Genomic DNA, 16,068 nt, shown 5'->3' with positions numbered 1-16,068 from the left:
CACGTAGCTGTCACGCGCACTACTTCACTCCAAAACATAACTACGTGCAATTTCAAATTGAAATATCTCGTATACGACTGCATGAAACGAAAAAAATGAAAATATGGCTTTATGAAGCTCTTGAGATAAGCTACAAGAATATGCAATGAAAAAGGGCGTTTATTAAAAAGAAAAGTAATATTACCTCCCACTTTCTAAGGAGTTGTTACTAAAAAATTAAAATAAACTTCTGTAATAAGGCCTGTCAAGCTGAAAAAAATTAGACAAATGCGATGGAAATTCATCGAGTCATTTTAGAGATTTTTATAACTGTATAAAAATTTATCGTACCACCCTGTATACTATACTATATATGTGAATAAGCTGGGTTTGATCAGGCGCGTTATGAGGTTACGGAGCATGCGCGCGAAAATGCGGAACTGTTATTAAGGTATGGGTATAATTAAGGGATGTAGAAGATACAGTTCCTGCTTTGTGCACGTTTATTTTAGGCAAGCGCGGAAGAAGAAGAAACGTTCACGGTGTAGTCAGGCAAAGTGGCCAGAAGCATTGACAGGCTACAGACAGTGTGCCGCCATTGTGCGCATTGAACCACGCTCGATTAGCTGCTTTTTTACCTAGCATAAATACATTAGCAGATCGACCTATCCAACAACAAAGACTGTCAGTAAAATGATATTCACATTCGTTTAGAATATCTTTCATTTTCTGTTCAATCGAGATTCGTCATTATTCAAAGAATTCCAGTCACTACAATGAAAATTAATTTGCAAATACGTAAGGGGAATTCCGAAGACGTTGATTTTCGACCCCCTTAACCTTACCTCTAACAATCATTTATTAACTCTATTATGTTACAACAATTAAAACTATTCATCCGCTTATTAAAATCAATCGTTGAAATCAATATATATGTATGTTCATAACTAAATTTTATACACATTTCCTCTACTATTCGCACAAGCTTACTGTATTTTCACCGAAACGTGCACTCTGATAATTGTATTATTTATTTGACTCTTTAATAATTGTCTTTCTCTCACATAATCATTCATTTAAATAATAATGTATTATATTATTAAGAAAGCATTATGGGTTTAATTAATAACTCTTTTGACCTTATGATATCGTTTAAATATTAAATTCAAGTGTAATTTTTAAGTATGTTTATTTTTTTTTTTTCGTTTAAAACCTAGAAAAACAAGTTTTACTGTTTCCTTTGTCATTCTATAATGATTCGCTGGTTAAAATAAATTGTATTAAAGTCTCCTGCATTAATCATACAGTATATCAGCATTTATAAAAGAACATCAATTTTTCATAAAAAGTATACTGAACTTAATTAATTGCACACATTTACAAATTCAAATGGTATTGAAAATTGATAAGTTTTTTTTAAGATAAGTCTGACCTACATATGCAGATAAAACTTTTTGAACTTGAACAATGAATTATTATAAGCTTTGACTAATTCATTTGACATTAATATGACACAAGGTTTCCTGATAAAGAATGAAAATACAAACGTAGCAGACAAAAGATGACATCAATTAGTGTATCAATATAAATAGAGACATAAATCGGGGCGACCAATATTTATTAATTAAAGAGACAAGTAAAAGCGCTGAATTGATCGAATAATGTAGATTAGATTATAGATAAATTACTCGAACTTCGTACAGGATCATGCATTATAAAGTCATGTGACTCTAAAAAAGATGATTTAGAAAAAATGACAGTAATTAACAAATTCTCTGGAGCCATCAGTATAACATTTTAATACACATTTGAAAAAGTGGCAGATTTTCAGTTTTTGGAGCTCTAATAAGAACTGCCGTATCACGCATGGGTACACGCTACTTCCGATTAATGAATACGAATAAAAAAACTCATATTTACGTAATTATCATAATTATGCTTATAGCTTTGTTAATTGCAATTTACATTCACCTATGATTTATTTACGTTTAATACTTTGTATAGTTGCAAATAAGGTAATTCAAGCGTGACAGTCCAGCAGCACATGGTAGTATGAAGTATATTTTCAGACTATGTATATGCATTTGTGTATGCGGGTGTGTCTAATTCACAAAAAATTTGCCAGTTTACAAAATATTAACAGTGGGTGTAGGGAGCTCGTATGTTTATTACTAATTGCTTCGATCGACTCTTCCCCTGTAACCCCTTACATTTACGACTCGTGTTACCGATACACCCTGTAGATAAATCTGTATGTGTATATGCGCGCACGCGCGTATGTATTTTCACGGAGAGCCTGCGCGTTGCAATACAATCACAAAAGAGCGAGATGGCACGAAGAGGCAAGCGCACGCGCAACAAATATACAATACTATTTTAAAGTCAGTCTACCGCCACTGTTCGCTGCGTGTCGAGGTCTCTGTTATATTTCCTTTGTGCCATCCTATTAGTTCAGTATAAAAATATAACGACTTTAACAATCTTAAATGTCACGTGAACGTTAATAGAATTAGTTTACTCGTCTACCGAGGAATTATCTCAGTGCCCTGTTTAAACTTGTTACAAATGCATACACACGTTCCTATATTATTTCTTTTATTATAAGTGACAATTTTACAATTCAAACTTTTTTCCAACGCTGACAATTTCGAATCGCAAAATTCACATCTTCCACATGTTTCTACTGTAGATTTCATGGCGCACGTGTCACGTATGTACTATATGCTCCATTTAATTTTTGTATTGTCTCAGTCTCACTTGACTAACACGTGGGCTGAAAAGTCACAAGCCACGCGATTATAGTATTGGGTCATCGCGTCAATGAGATAGTTTGACGAACTTTAGACACAACTTTCTTGATTACAAAAATATTTGTGCTTCCCTTTTTAACCTTTCAGTATATAGTTGTAAGTTTCCTAGTAATGCATGTAAGAATATTGAAATGCATTACTTCTTAATGAAGAAGCTTTAAAGAGTGTGCAAAAGGGTAATTTAAATCTATGCATATTCAAAATAAACATTTTAATTCTAACCCTTTACTGCCTATCATGCTAAATATAAAAGCTCGTTTCTTATTATAATGTATATATGCTTTAAAATTAACCAGTTGATTATCGATTCACTGAATTTTTAAACAAACCAATAGTGACGAAATTTCAAAAAGAAAACCTTTTGTCGCATTATTATTATTGTTTCCATTATCTGTATACGCTATATTTGAAGAAAATACGCGAGCCTTGAATAAATGTATAAATTGGAATATTTTGTTAGAAACAATGAACCAGCTAAAAAGGAGCAGAGAGAGACAGAGTGAATAGAATTACGTTCCAGCAGAACCCCAAACATCATTGAAAGCATTGTTGCTATTTTTGGATTAAAATGCTACTTTAAAATAGTCCACTTTCAAAAAACTGCGTATAACGTCGAATACATTTGATTTGTTTAAAATTTTATTTTTTTTAATTAGTTCACACAGTTATTGTTTGAGATCGTATTTATATGATACCTATACAATATGTATTACATTTCTAACAGAAATGACTCATGCATCCTTCTTTATCTTTCGCTCACGAAATGAAACTTTTTCGAAAATAAAATATTAAAAATAAAACAAAGAAATTGGTCGTGGATAAAACGTGCTGTTTTGCTTGTACTGTACGTGTGAAGTAAAGTTTTCAAAACTGGAAAGTTGAAATAATAAGCAACATCGTTTATTCGCGAAAAATAAGATCATTCTGAAAATTACTTCTGTACGACACTCTTTCACTCCTAAACTTTTGCTATAGATGTTTACATGACATTACAATTCAAATTTTAAACTATTTCTGAAATCATAACATTATTCCTTAAAAGATACTTTTTTATTGTAATATTCATGCTTTGGACGCTTGATGAAATATACTTATAAATTCGACAAGTATTTTTAACTCATATCGTTGCTGGACTTTGGTAAGCATAAGGGAATTTATCAAAATTATTACGTTTTTTCCTCAATTTTGAGCGATTTCTCGGCTTTTTTTTTTGTAAATCAGAGAGTTTTTAAGCATGTGCTGGCTCGAGTTAAACGAACAATATAAAGTTGAGCATGTAAATTTTTACAATCAATTCTCATTTGCCCGCGAAACTATTCAAGGCAACTAGCAGCGTAAGATTTTAATATTTTATCATAATTACTTCCAAACACAAAATATTAATTCACCCTGCAACGCGTATAATATTGAATATAATTAGTTTTATGTTAAAACACTTTCGCGAATATTTTTCACCAAAAGCTTCCTTAACATAGAATATAAGTTAGCGTTGCATGACGCGTCATTCCAGACTAAGTGGTTAACACAGTAAGAAGAGGGTTCTTTTGCTTAAAACATTGTAGTTCTTTGGAGTCTAAGCAATTAAATGAGCCAAGCCTCGTGTACATACCGGGTGAGCGCTCGATTATTGATCACATTGAAACATTCAGATTTAATATAAAGTCTATATGATCAAAAAATTATAAGTATATAAAAAATTCTACAATTTTCGATTTGTTATTTATTAAAGATTGGTAAAGTAATCTGATAACTCTATAGAAAATCCGATGGCTGAACAGAAGCTACAAATCACAGAAATTTTAATTTTTAAATATTTTGTAATTACGGGTTACAAAAATTTAAAAATGATAGAGAATTTTCTTTATAATTAACCAAATCTGAATGTATTCATTAGCAATAATAATATTTCTTTAAAGTCGAGTATAGAAAAGAGCAATTTTTTTTTTTAGAACACTTTGCGCGCGTTTACAGAAATTATTCAGTCAATTCAAAGCTTAAAGAAAAACAGTGTTTATTAAACGATTAAGTGTATATATAAAAAGAGTGAAGACATATTATATTTGATTGCATATCACCGCGGCGTTGCACTCGTCGCTGCTTTTTTGTCTAAATCATATACCTTTATCTTAATTAATCGTAGTTGATTGAGGTGGCAATAATTTTACAAAAACAAGTTCTTAGTTTCGTTTGTCGTTGATTTATTATCTGATTTTATATAATTGATTATTAGACATATGGCCATTTCAAATTGTTATTTCTAATGCGACTTATTAGTTGATACACTTGGACGGTAGACAATAGCTAACCAATGATTTCAATCAGAATTACTGACTAAGCCTCGTTTATTACTGACCTATTACTTCAGCAGAAGCATTCGAAAGCTAGAGACTGTTGACAGAATAAGAAGATCGTATTCCAAATGATAAAAAGTTAACCTATTCCACTGTAAATATTTTCCCATTTGATATCTCAATAATATGTTGAGTAAAATAAGTTGCACATAAATGTGAAAAATAAAAATTCTTTCGTTAATCAACAAATTAATTGGAATTTTTATAGTCTTACGCGTAAGAATTCGATAGTTCCTCGATACCAGTATCTTGCTGGTAAATATAAATTAATATTGTTTAACAGCTATCTTATCGGTCAACATTTGTCTCGTATGTTTTTTTTTCTCAGATTTCCACTTTGACGTCCCTTTTCATCATTTTCATTTCTCTTTACAGAATCCACTTTGCACACGGAAGGCGCGAGTGTACAATGCCAACGAATGGTAGAAAATAGAACCCTTTAAAAAGGAATCTGAAAATTACTCGTCATGGCGGTAGAGCAAACTAAGCGAAGTGACTGGGCTAAATATCAGAATGGTACTATGGAGAGTAAAGACGCCACGAAGTCAGCTTTATCGCATCTTCACAGAATACCACCTGTCGACATCGAATTCAACGATCTAACTTTTAAAGTGCCAAATGGTACAAAAGGTAAACCATTTGTGATTAAACTTTACAGGCTAAGGACACATCAATTTTATCAAAATACATCGATCAACGTATTAATATTAAAGTAGATAAATAAACTGTTAAAGAAAATAATAAGACTTAATGCGTTGTTTGATTTTTGTGTCAAGAACGAGTATTTTTGTGTTAAGAATTAATTGTGGAATTAAGACAAAGAACAAGTAAAAGAAATAACAGCCACAGGTTGATAAGAGAGATTTGGAAATATCTTGTAATGTTTTGTCTTGTTGAGCACGTTTTTTTGGAAAGGGTTACGCCGACATTTATCTGCATCCAAACAAGGATAAATATTCGTTGATAATCAAATTTACAGTAATTTAAAAAAAACTCAATTGTTCTGGTAAATGCTTCTTTTTCACTCGGGTAGCAATCTTGAAAATTAATTTATTCTTAAGCAAGCTCTCCCATAAATTGGTATCAGGCTGACCTTGGTGACCAGCGGATTCGTGATTAATGCGATTGCGTGTTTCCTGCATAGAATGATTTTTTTAATCATTACATGAAGATCCGTTAGTTTGCACTTGAAGTATTAAAGAATTTTACAAGCCTTTAATAATTTCTCTTAGATGTTTAGCTTGAGAATTATGAGAGATCCGAAAAGAAGTATATAAAAGAATAAATCACAATTTAGAGAAGAAAACAACCAATTTGTTTTTTTCCACCGTTAATTATAAGTAAATATAACAATTTAATTTACCATGAAGTGAAAAATTCAACATTTGTTTCTTATAATAGCAATTGATTACTATTATACGCTTTTTTATCATCTTTAGTACAAAGCTTTGAGCTTCAGTGATATGGTAAATTCATTGTACTTCTTTACAATGAAGAACTCTGCAGTGAAAAATACATATTAGTCGTGTCAAAAATATTGAATATTCCATAAAGCGTTAATCATTTATGAGCCTATAGTGTTCTAAAAATATGTATACTATAAGAAACACATTATTGTTTTCAGTGTATGTAAGAGAGATTAGCAAAAAATAGCCTTGCAGAAAAAATGATATTTTTTTGGCTCGTATCAGGTGACGTAGATTGGTCGAAAGAGTGCGTTATAGTGACATGATGGCATTGACCTGCCGATAAGATCAAATAAAGAAAGACAACGGAATATTGGATCCCCTTTCTTTCTATCGCTTGAAATAACACGAAAAAATGAATAACACATTGACTTCTGATAAAAATTACACGTAGAATTGAATAAGCTCTAACGAAGGGGACTGTTGCGTGAAGACGATAATCAGTAACTCCCTCGTCTGTGCATATAAATCTTTCACGCTACAGATTGCTTATTATTACATGCTTCTCTTTTTGGGTCAGTAGCAAATAATCAGTTTGCTGGTTTTCCTTATAATTGATATTGCAAATTACATTCAACGCATAACTCGGTATTTTTTAATACACTCCAGGTGGATTATATCCTTTACAGCTGAATTTTGTCAGTGCACATTGCTTTTCATGCATTAACTATTGAATCCAACTCAACAGTTAAAATACTGGTCTATTTTGATAACTCAATATGGCTTAAATAATTTTTCGATATCAAATCATAAACTGTAAAAACCTATACATAAACCAAAAGCATTAATATTTATCTTTCTTAATTAAAAAGCTTCCACTTTAAATTATTCCTATCGAAAGTATAGCTCGCCTTTGTTTTCACATATTCGTATTGTATAATTTTAATGTATGGATTTTTTATAGAATAAAAACTCTTAATTTTCGTAGTTTTAATAAAGGTTGTAGTCACAAGGGTAGTGAATGAAATGATGAAAAGTCGTTCCCTTAAAGGGTGACCTATATTCGGTTTATTATATTGAAATAAAAATTAATTATTAGTATGAAGTGACGTATTTTACCATGTCTGATACTTTTTAAGGACAATGAATGTCTATTGCATTGAGAATATATCGTCGAATGACGAAATGTTTGTGCTTGACCTGGTAAATAGATCAGTGAAATTGTTCGATTCACGTTTGACTTAAATTACCATTATGCGAGAGTACATATACATTAGTCACGGGCCTTGATAATGAAAGAAAATCACGGCGTTACCTTCCCCTCGTGAAGTTTTCACTATTCTATATTTTTGTTAATAGAGTCTATTACATATAGCAAACTTTCACTATCGAAAAAATTCTTTATTTTCTTCCCTCGTCTCCTTTTTCGTTTATTCGTATGCCTTGCAGAAATAAAAGGAAGACGATTAAACGAGGAAAAGGAAAGGCTTCTTCCACTCTAAAAACATCCAGGTTTAACGTGTCAGCTGAAGGAAAGAAAGTTCGTGATGAACATAATAAATAGCTTGTCTCTATTTCTTTTAATTCAACTCTTGTATAGGTACTGATGGTTAGAGCCAACGATTACATACTACAGTTTTGCGTTGGTTGGTGTGGCTGGATGTTCAAAGGAAACTGAACGGTGCTCTGATGCATCGAAATCGACCAATTGGCCGTTGCAAGACCTCTTTCTGGGGAAGCAAGAAAAAAAATACAATTACCACTCGAAGAACAAAGGAACGAAGTAAATACGCTTTTCTCGTAAATATTGTTGAGATCGTGTACTATTGGAATTACAAAGAAAGCCCCGTTTCGCTTTCTACGTTCTTAGAACCTCAAACCTTTCTAAATAACTGACGAATACGGCTATTAAAGCAGCTCAAGTGACAGCAGCGAAAACTCTAGGAATTAAGATAATAATTCATAAATTGATATGCAATAACGTGTAAAAAATCTAATAATAATACAGTTTTGGTCAAACGTGCATTTATGTATTCATATTTACAGACTCTGCGTCTCTCACTCGAACCAGAGAACAGCCTTTTTACAGTAAGAGCTCTAAAACCCTTACAGAGAAAAGTATAGTTGAAGAAATAGGAAGGGGATTCTCTCTGTGGAATTCTCTCCCAGGAACCTGCACCGAGTCTTTCCACTCATAAGTTTCGAACAATGAGCTATTTTACGACTTACCGCGAAACGTTCAAGTTTCAAGCAAATTATAGATAAAAGCCGCTTGTTTCTACTATTTTTATATCTGTTAAATAGGCTCTGCGTTTAGGAAATATAATGTTAACACTAAATAATGCTAATTGTACCTGACATTCATTTATACCGATACATCATTAAATATCTAACGTTCATTTTGGGATATTACATTATACACGGTGGAAGAATAGTCACGTAACATTTAGAGAAATAACCAGTAATTATGATATTATTTGTGAAAAAAATGAGCGTACGATTAATAAGAGCCACTGATGAGTGGATGCATCAGGATAGGTTGACAGATAGACCAATTTTAAGGAGTAAAAAATGAAACCTTGTATAAATTGCGTTCAAAAGTGCAACAGGAAGTCTGTAATTAATTGCAAACTTTTGTGAAACGTTAAAAACGCATCAGAGTAGAACTCTCGAAGCTCTTATGTTGGAAGTAAGACACACACGCACCCACGTACACATTTCTATATACTATACGCAACGTGGTATGAATTTCAGAACCGGCCGTCTGTCGTTTTCTATACGTAACTTTTGTTCCAAGTTTCTAAGTCGTTTCCCTTGTCTAAAAATGTCCCTAAAGCTATATATTTTATTTTTGACATTACACAGATAGATCATGACGTAGTTTTCACGATGGTCAAAACAACATTTCGTCTTTTCTTTCTTAATCTGTATTCTTGCTTGATTCGCGCAATTTATAGGATCTTGCAGAATTACAAACAGGTGAATAAAATGTATGACACGAATGCAAGTAAATTATACCTGAGGTATCGAAGCAACAATAATAATACATGTTTTTTGGTTTTTCAAATTATAACGTTTGTTTGTTTACTTTCTTCCCATTTAACAATTATACCATTAAGTTGATTGGCTCTGCTACCAGTATGTCAAATATTTGTCATTTTCAATTTTTTTTAAACCTTATAATTATATACCTCTAAAACATAAATTGTTTCACTGTAAAGTGATGAGTTATTTTGTAGTATGATTCATAGCTGGTGCTGTATAGATTAACGTGTTTAGTCATACGATCATCTCCATCAAAGCTTCGATTCAAGATGCACTTTAAAGGTTTTCTTTTTAATTTTAAACAGTGCTAATTTATGCGTTTGACTAATTTACGAGTTGGCGTGTTCAATTTATGTAAACCTCAATGTTCTTGAACGAAAAGCATCTACCGATATTTTTATTGGTTTACGCATTACGCATCACGAGATTAAAGCTAATAACTTTTGCCTTCGTAGAGTGTGAGAAAAATTGTTTCAAAATAATAACATTACAGAATAAATTAGTCCTTAAATATAGTTAGGTTCAGTGCACACACGTGTGGTTTTGTGCTATAATGGCAATTGTATGCGACAGTGCTGCGTCGTCGGACGTCATCAAACTGGTTTTTGATGTAAAAAACCAATTACCTCTTCCTATTTAATATTTATGTAACTGTTCTATTGGATTGAAAAAAAAATTTGGCTGATCGTTTTGTGTGCTAATAAAATTTGCCCGATATCTGCTGATTTATAGCAAACTGATTTTAATAGAGTATTAGTCAGCTATGGGCGTCACAGATTCTTAACAATTCTGTAATGATTATAGATATCGGAAGATTACAAGAATCAGTGAGCACATGTACTACAACCATAAATTATTCATCTGATGACGGCAAAAATAAAAGGTTTTTTCTTTATTACTGCAATGCTGTAGGGAGAATAGAAATACGTATATATACTCGTCTTATTTTAACTTCTGCGTCAACTAGGCATGCAAGAAAGCGATTTGAAGTTGGGATTTTAAAATGCCTCGAATGCGCTAGTCCAGATGCACCGTTGGATGAAGATGGTAATTTGGCTGAAGCGACTCGACTCTGAACGAATAATCTTTCTAACGACCAGAATAAAAAGTTTTATTGATTAAATGAAAGTCAAATGATTTAGCCTTGGCTTACCTAAGGAATATGATTTGCTCTTCTCAAAGTGCTCAAGGCATTCGTGAGATTTTAAACCACGATATATGCTGTATATAGTTAGTAAAAATAAATCAGTAATAATGGCAATTAATGATACGATAATATTGAAATAGGGTAGGGATGTACTGTTATAAATAAATAAATTATAGTTAGTAAAGTGTAGTAAATAGTCAAATCCTATGCCCACCTATATTCAAAGTTTCTAATTAAAAAAAAAAATTAAATTAAACATATATAATTATATGATGTACACTTTTATTTCACAGGTTCTAAACTGCTGTTAAGAGGTGTCAGCGGACAATTTAAATCCGGTGAGTTAAGTGCCATTTTGGGTCCTTCCGGTGCTGGAAAATCCACATTGCTCAATGTTTTAGCTGGATACAAGTGAGTATAATAGAATCGCGATTTAAGAGTTTACGATTCACAGTGAATATATACGCATGCCCCAACAGGACAGATAACACAGCCTTGACCAGAATTACGACACAGTACGAATGTCAAAACGCAACGACCTCCCAAAGGTTTTAATATCACATTGCGAAGAGAAAAGTGAAACAATAGTAACGCATAAAAATTAAAACGTGCTAGTTTCAATATACTATATAGATAAAACTTAGGCGACTTGTATCGTACCTTCATTTTCCTCTTAAAAACTTCAGCAGCTATTTTTGTTGTAGTCGTTTGAATTCAAATGTTATAAAAAGACCAGTTTTAAATATTAAATGGAATTTATATATCTCCTTTTTTTGTCATTCTTGTACTGGAATTTTTCATCCTGTGATCTTTTATGTCTCTTCTACACTAATATATACCTACATTCTTGCAAAAAGTCAAAATCATGTATATATTTTTAACTTGTTTTACCCAAGAAGCATATTTTTTCTTAGATGCAACGGTGCCGCTGGTCTGATAAACATCAATGGTCAGCCACGAGATTTGCAAATTTTCAAAAAAATGTCCCGTTACATTATGCAGGAAGATCTTATACAGCCAAAGCTTACTGTATTTGAATTGATGTGCTTTGCTGTGGATTTAAAATTGGGCAGAAAATTAAGTGCTGTCGATAAGCATACCGCTGTAAGTTTTTATGCTAATTGCAGTAAAATGATAAAAAATTAAATTTACTTTACAATGAGTTCCAATTACATGACAATACTTGATTCATGGAAATGTACAGCTACCAGTACATTTCTATTAGCTCCTCTAATGATCGTATTATAGGATGACGGGGTACTCGGTATTTAAATTCTTAGAAAATACGTAAGAAATTTCGTAGTTTGTTCAATCGATAATTGCTTAATGGTTTATACCTTACATATATTGTATCAATTGCGTGGGATTAAGATGATGTTTCATAGACGTGCATCATTAAACATAACAAGCGGCTTAAAACGTTTACTTGATTTCCGGTACAGGAGACTGTTTGTTCAGTATGATTAATGATGCAAAGCTATTATGATTTGACACAATGCAAATTGCCAAAGACTTCTTTTACGCGATACATGTATATAGTTTAAATCTAGTGCAATATTTCCATTTTATTTCTTAAAATTCATCAATTTTACAATTAAAAATGTTAACAATTTTGAATAACTCTGTAAAAATTTGAAATAATTTTTTTATTACTGTTTAATACTTATAACATGGTTAAACGTAAATACACTTATTACCAAATATAAAAAAATGTGTTTATATAAATTATTGATTGATCAGAATAATCATTTCATTAAGCTTCATTAAAGAAACTGATTTTAGATAGCAGAGGTACTTGATACCCTAAGAATGAACAATGTAAGAGATACGATAACGGAGCATTTATCAGGTGGCGAGCGAAAGAGATTGTCGATTGCTCTGGAACTTGTGAATAATCCTAATGTGATTTTTCTCGACGAGCCAACAACGTGAGTAAACCATAATTGTCAATTGCTTCGCGCAATCATTCCCTCTTCCAAGAAACACATCCTTCTTCCTTAACTTGTCTTCGAAGTATCCGCATTCCGACCCTTTTTCCGGTTTATTTAAGCCACTGCGCTTAGCCGTAAGATTGGCCATAGCGTTCTCAACATAAGTTATCGTCGTACGATGCTTCTTAACTTTACATATTCAACGCTGCATTGTCGAGCTATTTTATGCTGCATCATAATTCACCAATACCGTTTCTACCACTATTCACGCGCACACACGTATGCGGGTATCCCGCAGTTGACACGACAATTTTATGGGACATGGCATATATATATATATATATATGACTTTTAGCGGAAGATGATGTTTGCAATTTGTTCATCCTAGGCACAAATTTCATCTACAAATATCTTTTCTTACGCACACCTACGCAAGTGTCCGTGTCCTTAATTACCTTCCAACCTGTACTTATATATTTTAAAAATTTATTATTTTTAAGCGAAAAATTAAATGTGTTTTGTGAAACTTACTGTTTAGGGGATTAGATGAGTTGGCTTCCTCGCAATGTGTCGACCTTTTGAAAAACGTAGCGCAAATGGGAAGAACCGTAATTTGTTCGATTCACACACCAAGCGCCAGTCTTTTTGCCAGATTTGATCACGTTTACGTTGTAGCTGCTGGTCAATGTACTTACAGGGGCTCCGGACTAAACGTCGTACCATTTCTAAGACATATTGGTATAGAATGTCCAATGCATTATAATCCAGCTGATTTCGGTAAGTCCTGCTTTCTTACATGTTCGAGGATGATTCAGCACGAATCATTTATAAAGCCTTGTACTGCTTAACGAAAATCTACTTCAATTATTAATATTAATTTCATCGTAAATCTCAATTGTTTTAATATATATATATATATATATAAACGAACGATTTTAGTGATAGAAGTCTCTGCTGGAGAGTACGGGCACGAATTTGTGGAAAAGATGCAAAACGCGGTTGATATTAAGTGTCCAATCTTACCAATCACACGTTCAAACTATGAAGAATTTGAACTTGAAGAGGAAATAGTTAAGGTTTCGTGGACGGATCAATTTTTAATATTATTTAAAAGAATGATGTTACAACTATATAGGAATAGGGTAAATAAACTTATTAATTAGAGAGGGAGCAAAAAATATGCTAAATAAAATGTTGCTCTTGTTTCAGAATTACATGTATCTTAAAATATCATTGCACATTTTTCTTGGATTCATTATCGGTTTATTGTTCCTTGGTATCGGAAATGACGGTTCGAAAACCCTATTTAACTTTGGCTTCTGTTTTGCCTGTCTAATTGTCTTTCTTTATGTGCCTATGCTGCCTATTTTATTACACTGTAAGTAAAACTAAAACTTGTTGAATATAATCGGAGACAAAATTGGAATACTTGGAATAGTATCGTATGAACAATATTAATAATATTTGCAGTTCCTTCAGAAGTATCGTTGATCAAACGGGAGCATTTTAATAGATGGTACGATCTAAGCCCTTATTACTGTGCATTATCGATTTCTACAGTTCCTGCTCAGGTTGGTACGCCACAGATAACAAATTGTCACCATTTCTTCGTTCACTGACCTCTCTACTTTTATTTTTCTCCCCATTTTCTTCTAGTTATTGCTAGCTACAATATATCTTTCAATGGTCTATCTCATCACTAGCCAACCCCTCGAGCTCTACAGATGTTTGATGTTCTTCAGCGTCTGTTTTATATGCAGCTTCATTGCTGAGAGTATGGCATATTCCATTGCTAGTACCCTGAATATAGTAGTAAGTATAAAGTTGCTCTCGGATGACTCAGCTATGATTCTTGTTGAAACGTTTGATTGTTTAAAACAAATTGATCAATAATTTGCTAAATTTTAGAATGGCATATTTGTTGGACCGGCATTAACCGTACCATTGATGCTTTTCGCCGTTCAAGGATTGGGTGACGATAATCCGTTGCCAATATATCGAACAATAATAATGTATATCAGTTACATAAGGTATGGCCTGGAAGGCCTAATTATAGCCACTTATGGCTACGACCGGGAGAAATTGTACTGCCCGGATGAAGAAATCTATTGTCATTATAGGCTACCACGCGAGCTACTAAAAACAATGCGTAAGTTCTTTACAAATTAATTATGTAACGTTCATCGCGCGGAGTAGTAGACACTATCGTTCGAATTGCAATCTCCTCTTTAAAACATTTAAAAATACAAATGAGGTTTATTTATCGTTTATTGTTTATTAGTATTGGTTTAATTGTTTAAAATAATAAGAAACAAAAAAAGGCTTATACTAAATATTTGATCAATATTTTAGGTATGGAAAACGTTAACTATTGGCTAGATATCTTCGCCTTATCAGTTATATTGATAATCTTCAAGTTACTCACTTATTACCTGCTCAGACAAAGATTGCAGCCGAACAAAACGTTCCAAGCACTCCACGTGATTGGAAAGCTCGTCAAGGGCCACTTTAATATGGATTAAACGACCAATACATGTATGTTCTGCATACAGCTTCTCTCAATCACTCTCTACTAGAATATTGTCATGGAAATGTATGCTATACATCTCCTGCAGATACTTTATTCATAAAAGAAGTTTATGTCTATGAAGGGCCTTTATTAGAATTATGTATAGTATACATTGATACTATAAAATATATCTACTGAAATAACGTAAAGTTTTCAACAATTCAGGGATATGCGAAATAAATAATAAAGCAAGTGTCCAAAGTATTACCTACAGTCAATAATATATATATATATATATATATATGTGTGTATTGTTTAAATGTGCAATACCAATGTTGAATTCATGTATAGAAAATTTTATTGTGACAACTTAAGGATTGCTATCCTTTCAAGGTAGAATATTCCAACAAGATTAAAGTTATATTACGCTATAATTACATGTGCATAGATACAGGAACCTTGCTGAACTTTTATACTATACTGGAAAATTGCAAATATTTTAACTAGTGTATTATACTGAAAGTGGTAATAGATATGAAGTAACGTTTTGCTAGTTATTCTTAACACTCAAATATATCCTTGAAATAACAGTAAAAACAAAGGATATTTAAATGTGATTAAAATGATGAAAAGAAATTGTAATTGCGGTATAGGTATTTATTTAAAGTTTGTTATTGACAAAACAAAAAGCGTTAATCAAGGCTCCCTGGATGGTCACCAGTCGTTTTTAAACAGAGAGTATCTTTGGCTAATTGCCAACAGTGCGTCAAAGAGATTTGATTGACGTGTATAATATATGTATTGGATGCTCTGAGACACGTCAAGTGTCTCCTTATATACATATGTACATGTACATTTATTCTCTATGTAGAGTATTTGCCTTAAAGTTA

At 32.4% G+C, this 16,068-nt stretch overlaps 1 protein-coding gene across 2 annotated transcripts; it reads left to right on the top strand.

Moving 5' to 3' along the window:
- The first annotated feature begins 455 nt into the window (after window positions 1-455).
- Window positions 456-15,926, top strand: LOC136780048 (ATP-binding cassette sub-family G member 1-like). Of its 2 annotated transcripts, none has more exons than XM_066738085.1 (12): window positions 456-663; window positions 5,516-5,770; window positions 11,032-11,149; window positions 11,653-11,842; window positions 12,521-12,666; window positions 13,208-13,446; window positions 13,609-13,811; window positions 13,879-14,047; window positions 14,140-14,240; window positions 14,326-14,481; window positions 14,578-14,818; window positions 15,022-15,926. In XM_066738085.1, the coding sequence occupies exons 2-12, from the start codon at window positions 5,608-5,610 to the stop codon at window positions 15,189-15,191; spliced, it is 1,896 nt and encodes a 631-aa protein (XP_066594182.1). In that variant the 5' UTR covers window positions 456-663; window positions 5,516-5,607; the 3' UTR covers window positions 15,192-15,926. The 2 variants fall into 2 exon arrangements, with proteins under 2 accessions (XP_066594182.1, XP_066594181.1); XM_066738084.1 differs by lacking the exon at window positions 456-663 and adding an exon at window positions 2,313-2,689.
- The last annotated feature ends 142 nt before the right edge of the window (window positions 15,927-16,068 follow it).

The sequence above is a fragment of the Prorops nasuta genome, unplaced genomic scaffold, assembly GCF_024137725.1.
Source record: "Prorops nasuta isolate Cenicafe-Biocafe unplaced genomic scaffold, Cenicafe_Pnas_1.2 PNAS00018, whole genome shotgun sequence".
In the NCBI taxonomy this organism is placed as follows: domain Eukaryota; kingdom Metazoa; phylum Arthropoda; class Insecta; order Hymenoptera; family Bethylidae; genus Prorops; species Prorops nasuta.
This window is presented reverse-complemented; position numbering and strand designations above follow the sequence as displayed.

Excerpts from the sequence above, each read along its gene's own strand:
- LOC136780048 (XM_066738085.1), top strand. The coding sequence starts at position 5,608 with ATGGCGGTAGAGCAAACTAAGCGAAGTGACTGGGCTAAATATCAGAAT. Across the intron at positions 5,771-11,031 it reads AGTGCCAAATGGTACAAAAG|GTTCTAAACTGCTGTTAAGA; the intron begins GTAAACCATTTG and ends TTTATTTCACAG. Across the intron at positions 11,843-12,520 it reads CTGTCGATAAGCATACCGCT|ATAGCAGAGGTACTTGATAC; the intron begins GTAAGTTTTTAT and ends AACTGATTTTAG.